The sequence below is a fragment of the Arachis ipaensis genome, chromosome B06, assembly GCF_000816755.2.
Source record: "Arachis ipaensis cultivar K30076 chromosome B06, Araip1.1, whole genome shotgun sequence".
Classification (NCBI taxonomy): Eukaryota; Viridiplantae; Streptophyta; class Magnoliopsida; order Fabales; family Fabaceae; genus Arachis; species Arachis ipaensis.
The window spans coordinates 65153694-65162788 of NC_029790.2; the positions used below are offsets into that span (position 1 = coordinate 65153694).

General features: G+C 40.3%; 1 protein-coding gene across 1 annotated transcript; it reads left to right on the forward strand.

Moving 5' to 3' along the window:
• LOC107646926 lies at positions 23-7035 on the forward strand. The gene is made up of 4 exons (XM_016351069.1): positions 23-278; positions 4022-4167; positions 5335-5503; positions 6719-7035. Exons 1-4 carry the CDS (start codon positions 23-25, stop codon positions 7033-7035), a joined length of 888 nt encoding a protein of 295 aa, XP_016206555.1.

Genomic DNA, 9095 nt, shown 5'->3' on the forward strand with positions numbered 1-9095 from the left:
CCATGGTGAAAAACTCAAGAGGATGGAGTCTCAAGTAGGAGAGCTATCTCAACAGGCCCCTAAGTCAACTGCAGTGTTCCCTAGTGACACAGAAAAGAATCCTAAAGGGGAACAAAAGGGAGTGAGATGGGAAGAATGCAAGGCCATCACCATATTGAAGGAAGTCTCAGAAGAAGAAGGAATTAGACCCTCAGAACAGGAACCAGAAATCTTGAAGGAAGGTGTGGAGGAAGCTAAGCAGGAAAGTGAAACTGAGCAAGCCAAGGAATTGCAAAAAGGCATGCTGGAAACATACCAACCAAAAGCACCATTTCCTCATAGGTTAGGAGGAGGTGAAAAAGGGAAAACCTATTCAAGGTTTTTAGAGACATTTAAGTCTTGATTCGACCTCACTCTATTGTGAGTTTTTACTTGACGATAACCGGTGCACTTGCCGGAAGGAATTTTGCCGATCGTGCAATTTCCTAAATCGTAGCATATCAAGTTTATACACATCAGTGGGGTGTCTCCCACCTAGCACTTTTGTTTATTGTCCTTAAGTTGGACTTATGGGGAGCTCCTCTCAAGGTGGCTTGTGCTTAAATTCTTCTTGGAACTCCCACTAATGCTTGGTTCTCCATTGTGCCCCAAGATTTCTCATGAGTTGCACCAAGTCTTGATGGAGTTCTTCACAAGCTTGGGGCTCCCAAAGGCGATCCTCTTCTTGTAATCCGGGATTCTGCACTTTATTTTCACACCCGTCTCGAAGTTGATCATCATTATTCCATTTATGTGGCAAGCAAGATGAATTCTCAATAAAGCGCCAAATCTTCCTTCTAGACCCATCTAGTTGAGCACTAGCCAAACCTTTGTATCTAATCTTTGAAGTATGAACCATAATGAACCTTGCCTTGCACCGCCAACCACAAAACATCCTTCTCTTACGCTTCATCCCACAAAGTTCTCTAAGTTGACCTTCCGTTTCAAGCATGCCATATTTGAGTGGGATAATAAAGCTAATAGAAATGAATTTCACCAACTTAAATGTAGAAGTAGATGACAAACTAGGCAAAGAAGCTTCCAAGGATCTTGACAAAGCGTAGCCCGTCCTCCTTTTTCTAAGGACCTCCACATCCTCACAAGACCTTTTAATCTCAATCCTTTGTTCAACAATTTTATCTAACTCTTTTCCCTTACTCAAATCATAAATGGAAGGATGAGAGAGATTTACCTCCGCATTACTTTCTATCTCATCGGGAGAAGGTTCTTTAAGTTCAAAGGATTCTTCGCCACTAGGATTTGATGCTTGATCTTCAATTCCAAGGAAACTCAATTCTTGCTCTATCCCATCTAATTCTTCATATGGAATATGCTTTGGAGGATCTGCACTTTCCTCCCTAACATCAACTTCAATCTTTTTGGAGGGGTTTCCCTTAACTCTAGGTTCTCATGGGGGTTCAGCATCCCCTAAGTCTTCAACCAATTCTTCCTTTTCTTCAACAATCAAAGCTTCCTCCAATTGTTTGAACATAAAGCAACTTTCTTCATGTCCCACCAGAGTTTCCAATCTCTCCTTCATGCTATGCTCTTCATTTTATTCCCTACATGTAGCCATGGGAATGCTTTGAGGGTACAAACATAGGGAGGCTAATCGGTTTACCGTCTCATTCAAGGCAGCTATGGATTCTAGTGCCTCCCTTTGTATTTCGTCTTGCCCTTGAAGTAGCAAAATGAGAGAATCATCATCCATTGGGGCTTGGGATGGATAGGAGGGGTCATCATTTTGGAGAAAGGGTTCATAATAAGAAGATAGTCCTTCTTAGTAAGGGTGTGACAGTTTAACACTCTCCACTTTTTCTGCTTGTTGCACAACACGCTCCATGGTTGCTTGAAGTTGATCCAATACTTCCTTGACACGATCCCATGACTCTTGTTCCGCTTAGATAACATGATTAGGGTCATATGGCTCTTGGATCGATGGACATGAATATTCTTCCGTGGGAGGTTGTGGTGGAAAGTAGAATTCGTCTTGTGGTTGAAAATTTGTATACATTGGAGGTGGTTCATCTTGGTAATAATATAGAGGGGATGGCTCTTAAAAGTGGTGATGTTGGGATGGTGGTGGCTCTATATGTGGTTCATATGGCTCACAAGGTTGTTGGTATGGTGGGTATGGGTTAGGATTATATGAAGGTGGTTGGTGAAAAGAGGCTTGTAAGTGTGGTAGATGGCTATGTTGAGGATATGACTCATAGGCATATGGTAGCGGTTCTTGAAAATCACAAGGAGATTCACCATAGCCATTTGATTGGTAAGCATCATAGAATGGCTCTTGTTCATAGTGTATTGGTGGAGGTTGTTGCCATGAAGATTGATCATATGCATATGGCTCCTCCCACCTTTGATTGTCCCATCCTTGATACACATCCTCATTGTAGCCCTCATTTCCTACAACATAGTTAGAACCAAACTCATAGCCAAAGTGAGAATTCATAATGGAAAGAGAAAATAGAAACAAAAGCTAAAAAGAAATAATGAAACAAAGTCCTAAAACTAGCAAAAACTAACAAGCAATCCAAAAATCAAGCTATTCACAATATGCACATATATACAATAACCAATAACACAACACCATTGCAATTCCCCGGCAACAGTGCCATTTTGATGAATCGATTTTTGACGGTTTAGAGATCACAAATGAATTCTCGTTGCAAGTATAGTTTCTAAATCAACAGATAATCTTTTTATACAAACATTTGTTTGTCACAAGTACAAATCCCTAAAATATAAACTGAAGTATTCAAACCACGGGTCTTTCTCCCTAGGAATTGTAATGAAGTGTTCTTGTTATTGGTTAAAGGTATGTTTTGGGGTTTTTGGAATAAGAAACAAGAATTATAAATTGCAAAAGAAATAAACTAACAACTAGAAAAGCTCCGGGCAAGGTATGAGAATTACAAGTCCTATCCTAGCTATCCTTATCAATTGTGATGAGAATTATCAATTGCTCCCACTTAGTTAACCTCTAACTGTGAAGGAAAGTCAAGTGGATGATTAACTTGATTCCACAAGTCCTAGCCAAATCTAGATGAAAGACTAGCTTTAGTGGCATTCAAGTCAATTAGCAACTTCTAATCATCAATCAACAAAAGAATTAGATAACTCAAGAGTCACTAATTACTCTAACTAGGCCAAGAGGAGAAAGATCTAACTCATAACTAAAAGAGGCATTTCATCAAACACATAAAAGGCAATAAAGGTAAATAATATAAATTGCAAGAATTAAAGAGAGATCTAACTACAATGGTAAGAGATCAATAATAGAAAATCAAAGCAACATGAGAAGACATGGAATTCATAAATTGCATTGAAAGAGAAATAGAGATCTACATAAGAATTCATAAAGCAAAAGGAAAATTGGAGCAAGAGAAGAAGTAGATCTAGATCTAAGAAATAAACCTAAACCTAATCCTAAATCTAGAGAGAAGAGAGAGCTTCTCTCTCTAGAAACTAACTTTTCCTCCAAAACTCAACTAAACTAACTAATTGAAAACTGGATTCATGATCTCCCTTCAATCCTTGGGTTAAATAGCATCAGAGGTGAGTTGGATTTAGGCCTAGGAAGCCCAGAAATCGCCCCCAGCGGATTGCCTTTAAGTGAGTCACGTGCAAGCATCGACGGGTACGCGTGGGTCACGCGTACGCGTCGCTTGACAATTTGCTATCCACGTGTACGCGTCATGTACGCGCGGCGGCTTCACTTTCCACGCGTGCGCATCTGCTGCAAGTGCGCATTGATCTCAGCATCCCAAATCCTTGTTTCTTCATGAGTTCTCCACTTGCATGCTTTTCCTCTCCATCCCTTTGATCCATTCCTAGCCTTTCCAATCTGAATTCACTAACAAACATATCAAGGCATCTAGTGGAATCAAAGATGAATCAAAATTAGAGATGCCTCCTAATGACTCAGGAAGACCTTCGTCCATCTTGCTTGGAAGGCCATTTTTGAAGACTTCACGATTCACATTGGATGCCTTCTCAGGTACTTATTCTTTCGAAATAGATGGCAGGGCAGTGAGCTTCAACCTGGATGACGCTCTGAAGCACCCACCAGAAGATCACTCCATCTTTCAGTGCGACATTATCGATGAGACTGTGGCTGAAGTTCACCAAGAAGAAGTAGAAGAGGTGAACATGGAGCAAGATGCAAGTGTGGGGAAACCTTCTGAGCATACTGAAGACACCTTGCTGCCACCAATGGCTCCAGATGACCAAATGCCAAGCCATGAGTTGAAAATAGAATTGAAGCCCCTTCCACCCCCACTTAAGTATGCTTATCTTGAGGATAATTAGAAGCTCCCAGTTATTATTGCAAAGGAACTCACTTCCCAACAAGAGGAGCAATTGCATAGTGTGCTTAGAAGACACAAGAAAGCTATTTGGTGGAGTTTGGCGGACATAGTAGGTATCAGCCCTCAAGTCCGTGAGCACCGGATATTTCTAGAGGAGAGAGCAAGGCCTATCCATCAACCTCAAAGGTGGTTGAACCCCACCATTTTAGAAGTTGCCAAGAAGGAAGTGACTAGACCCCTTGAAGCCGACATCATCTATCCAATCTCGGATAGTGAATGGGTTAGCCCGGTACAGGTGGTACCAAAGAAGTTTGGCGTCACAACAGTGAAGAATGAGCATGGGGAACTCTTGGCTACAAGAGTGCAGAACTCCTGGAGGGTGTGCATTGACTATAGGCGTCTCAACCAGGCCACTCGCAAGGATCACTACCTGCTACCTTTTATCGATCAAATGCTTGATCGCCTGTCAGGTAAATCACACTACTATTTTCTAGATGGTTACACTGGCTATTTTCAACTTCATATAGCTCCAGAAGATCAGGAGAAAACTACTTTTACATGCCCCTTTAAAACGTATGCATGTAAGAGAATGCCTTTTGGCTTATGTAATGCACCGGCTACGTTTCAAAGATGCATGATGAGTATTTTCTCAGATCTTCTTGAGAACTGTATGGAAGTTTTCATGGATGATTTTAGTGTTTATGGTGATTTGTTTGACCTTTGCTTGGATAGTTTAGCTAGACTATTAGAAAGGTGTGTTAGTTCAAGCCTTGTACTTAATTTTGAAAAATGTCATTTTATGGTCAAACAAGTTATTATTCTAGGACATGTTGTTTCTAATACTGGCATTTCTGTTGATCCTGCAAAGGTAGATATTATTTATGGTTTACCTTACCCCTCCTCGGTGAGGGAAGTCCGTTCGTTTCTTGGTCATGCAGGTTTCTACCGGCGATTTATCAAGGACTTCAGTAAGGTTGCACTACCTTTGTCCCGACTGCTGCAGAAGGATGTTGAGTTTGAGTTGAGTGAAGATTGCATGGAGGCATTTGATAAACTGAAGATTGCCTTGACTCAAGCTCCTATTGTGAGAGGGCTTGACTGGAGTCGGCCGTTTGAGATAATGTGTGACGCATTCAACTATTCGGTAGGAGCGGCGCTGACTCAGCGCGAAGGTAAGGACCCTTATATAATTGCTTATGCTTCTAAAGACTTTAGACGCTGCTCAGTCTAATTATACTACCACTGAAAAAGAGCTTTTGGCTATTATTTTTGCTTTGGATAAATTCCGAGTTTATTTACTTGGTACTAAGGTGGTAGTATATTCAGATCATGTAGCTCTAAAATATCTGTTAGCTAAAAAAGAGTCCAAACCAAGGTTAATCCGTTGGATATTGTTGCCGTAAGAATTTGAGTTAGAGATCAAAGATAGGAGTGGCTTTCAAAATTTAGTGGCAGACCACTTGAATCGCCTAGAGCACATTAAGAATGACTCCACTCCTATCAATAATGCTTTTCCACTTAATAGCTTGCAAGCAATATCTGAGGTGGTTCCTTGGTAAGCACCTATAGCTAATTATTTGGTTAGTCGTATCTTTCCTCCTAATTTTACTAAGAATCAAAGGGACAAGCTTAAAAGTGAGTCCAAATATTATATATGGGATGACCCATATTTATAGAGATGTGGTGCTGACCAAATAATTAGAAGGTGTGTGCCACAATCAGAATTTCAGTCTATTTTAGAGGCCTGCCACTCTTCTAAGAGTGGTGGATATTTTGGACCTCAAAGAAATGCTAGAAAAATTTTAGACTGTGGATTCTGGTGGCCCACACTATTTAAGGAAGCAACTGCATTCTGTGAATCTTGCTCCCATGTCAAAGGTTTGGGAATATAGCCAAGAGGGATGAGATGCCCCAACAACTTATGTTGTTCTGTGAAATTTTTTATGTTTGGGGTATTGACTTCATGGGTCCATTTCCAAATTCTAATGGTTTCTTGTACATATTGTTAGCTGTTGATTATGTTTCTAAATGGGTGAAAGCAATTCCTACCCGTACTGATGATGCTAACGTTGTGGTCTCTTTTGTTCGAAATAATATTATCTGTCGCTTTGGATTACCACGAGCAATCGTGAGTGATGAAGGCACTCATTTCTGTAACAGGAGACTGACAGGTCTGTTAAAGAAACATGGCATTATTCACAAGGTGGCGATGACTTACCATCCCCAAACCAATGGGCAAGTTGAGGTGTCTAACAGAGAGATAAAGCACATATTGGAGAAGATTGTCAAGCCTCATAGAAGAGACTGGAGTACCAGGCTTGCAGATGTGCTTTAGGCTTATCGAACAACTTATAAGACGTCCATCGGAATGAGTCCATTCCGTCTAGATTATGGAAAGGCTTGTCACCTTCCAGTGGAGGTGGAGTACAAAGGTTTCTGGGCAGTAAGGGAATGCAACTTAGGATTGGGGGGAGCTGGTACTGAAAGGAAGTTGCAACTACAGGAATTAGAGAACCTTCGGCTAGAAGCGTATGAGAACTCAAGGCTCTATAAAGAGAGGTTTAAGGATGTGCATGACAATATTATCAAGAGGAGAGAGTTTAGACCTGGGGAGTTAGTCCTTGTTTATAACTCATGGTTGAGGCTCATGCCAGGCAAGTTGAGATCATGGTGGGAAGAACTGATGAGGTACAGAAGTTGGTGAATTAAAAATTATTAAAATAGTTACGTTGCAAGTATAGTTCTTAACTCACCGAAAATATGCCTATCAATTTAGAAATATGTCACAGAGAGTTTAAATTAAAAATTACTGGGAGTTTAAGTCCCAGGTCGTCTCCCAACGAGTTGCAGAAAAGTGTGCTATTTTATTAATCAGATGTTCCAAGAAGTTGAGTTAAGTAGGTGGGAAATTAAATTGAGGAAATTCAAATAATATGAAATAAAAGCCTTGACTGGGAGTTGATTAGTTGGAATCTCTATTGTTGATGGGATGATTTCAAGATTAATTTATAATTAATGGTTGTTCTGTTTAGTTATCCTTTACTAGGTAAAGGAAAGTCAAACAAGTTGGAATGCTAGATCTGTTCATGAGTTGCAACCCACTTAATTCAAAGGGATTGGTGTTAGTGATTAGATAACAATCCAACAGTTAACCCAATTACAAATTTTCTTTCAATCCTTCCAACTCAAGAGTTCCTTTCAATCAGCTCCCCATCAAGTGAGGGAACTACTCACTCATTGTAAATAATAAATCCATAACACATGAAAGGGAATTAAAAGAAGACATGATTATTGGAATGGAAAATAAATTAAAATGGAAGAAATAATCCTTGTACTAAATAATCATGAAAGTATTCAAATGACAAAATTGAACAAAGCAAAGAACATGGAAGAATAAAACCAAGTTAAGAGAACGAACTAGAATGACGAAGTCTTGATGAGGAAATAACTCTTCTCAATGTTCCAATGCTAAGACCAATTGAAAATTCAAATTCCTAAAACCTAGAGACAGAAACCTAAAGGAGTAAAACTAGATCTATAACTGAAAACTGTGTAGAATGAATGTTGTGTTTTATTTCTGCATATTCTCTGGCTCTAGTCTGCTATTTCGGGCCGAAAACTGGGTCGAAATTAGGTCCAAAATCGCCCCCAGCGAATTCTGCAGATTATGCAGATCGCACATGTCACGCGATCGCGTTATCCATCCGGACGCGTCATTCGCACTTTTCCTTGCCACGCGTTCGCGTCGTCCACGCTACCGCGTCGCTTGAGCTTTTTCAATCCGCGCGGCCGCGTGAGCCATGCAGCCGTGTCACTGCGATTTGCTATCCTTTGCGCGGTCGCGTGAGCCATGCGACCGCATCACTTCTCGCTGGTTATCTCCTCAAATTCTTGTGTTCCTTCCATTTTTGCTAGCTTCCTTTCCAATCTCCAACTCATTCATGCCCTATAAAGTCTGAAACACTCAACACACAGATCACGGCATCGAATGGAATAAAGGAGAATTAAAAGTACATAATTAAAGTCTCTAGGAAGCAGTTTTCAAACATGTTATAAATTCAGGAAGGAATTATAATTTCATGCTAATTTAATGAATAAGTGGGTAAGGATCATGATAAAACCACACAATTAAACCTGAAAATCAAATAGGATAAAAAGAAGAGAATATACTATAAACTCCAAAATATCAATGAAACTTAGCTCTAATTAAATGAGCGGGACTAGTAGCTTTTTGTCTCTGAACAGTTTTGGCATCTCACTTTATCCCTTGAAGTTCAGAATGATTGGCATCTATAGGAACTCAGAATTCAGATAGTGTTATTGATTCTCCTAGTTCAGTATGTTGATTCTTGAACACAGCTACTTTATGAGTCTTGGCCGTGGCCCTAAGCACTTTGTTTTCGAGTATTGCCACCAGATACATAAATGCCACAGACACATAACTGGATGAACCTTTTCAGATTGTGACTCAGCTTTGCTAGAGTCCCCAATTAGAGGTGTCCAGGGTTCTTAAGCACACTCTTCTTTTTTCTTTGGACCTCGACTTTAACCGCTCAGTCTCAAGTTTTCACTTGACACCTTCACGCCACAAGCACATGGTTAGGGATAGCTTAGTTTAGCCGCTTAGGCCAGGATTTTATTCCTTTGGGCCCTCCTATCCACTGATGCTCAAAGCCTTGGATCCTTTTTATTACCCTTGCCTTTTGGTTTAAAGGGTTACTGGCTTTTTACTCTTGCCTTTTGGTTTAAAGAGCTCTTGGCTTT

Coding starts and splice junctions, on each gene's coding strand:
- LOC107646926 (XM_016351069.1), top strand. CDS start 23: ATGGAGTCTCAAGTAGGAGAGCTATCTCAACAGGCCCCTAAGTCAACT. Junction 279..4,021: donor AGCCAAGGAATTGCAAAAAG/GCATGCTGGAAA, acceptor ATGCCTTCTCAG/GTACTTATTCTTTCGAAATA. Junction 5,504..6,718: donor GGCGCTGACTCAGCGCGAAG/GTAAGGACCCTT, acceptor CATTCCGTCTAG/ATTATGGAAAGGCTTGTCAC.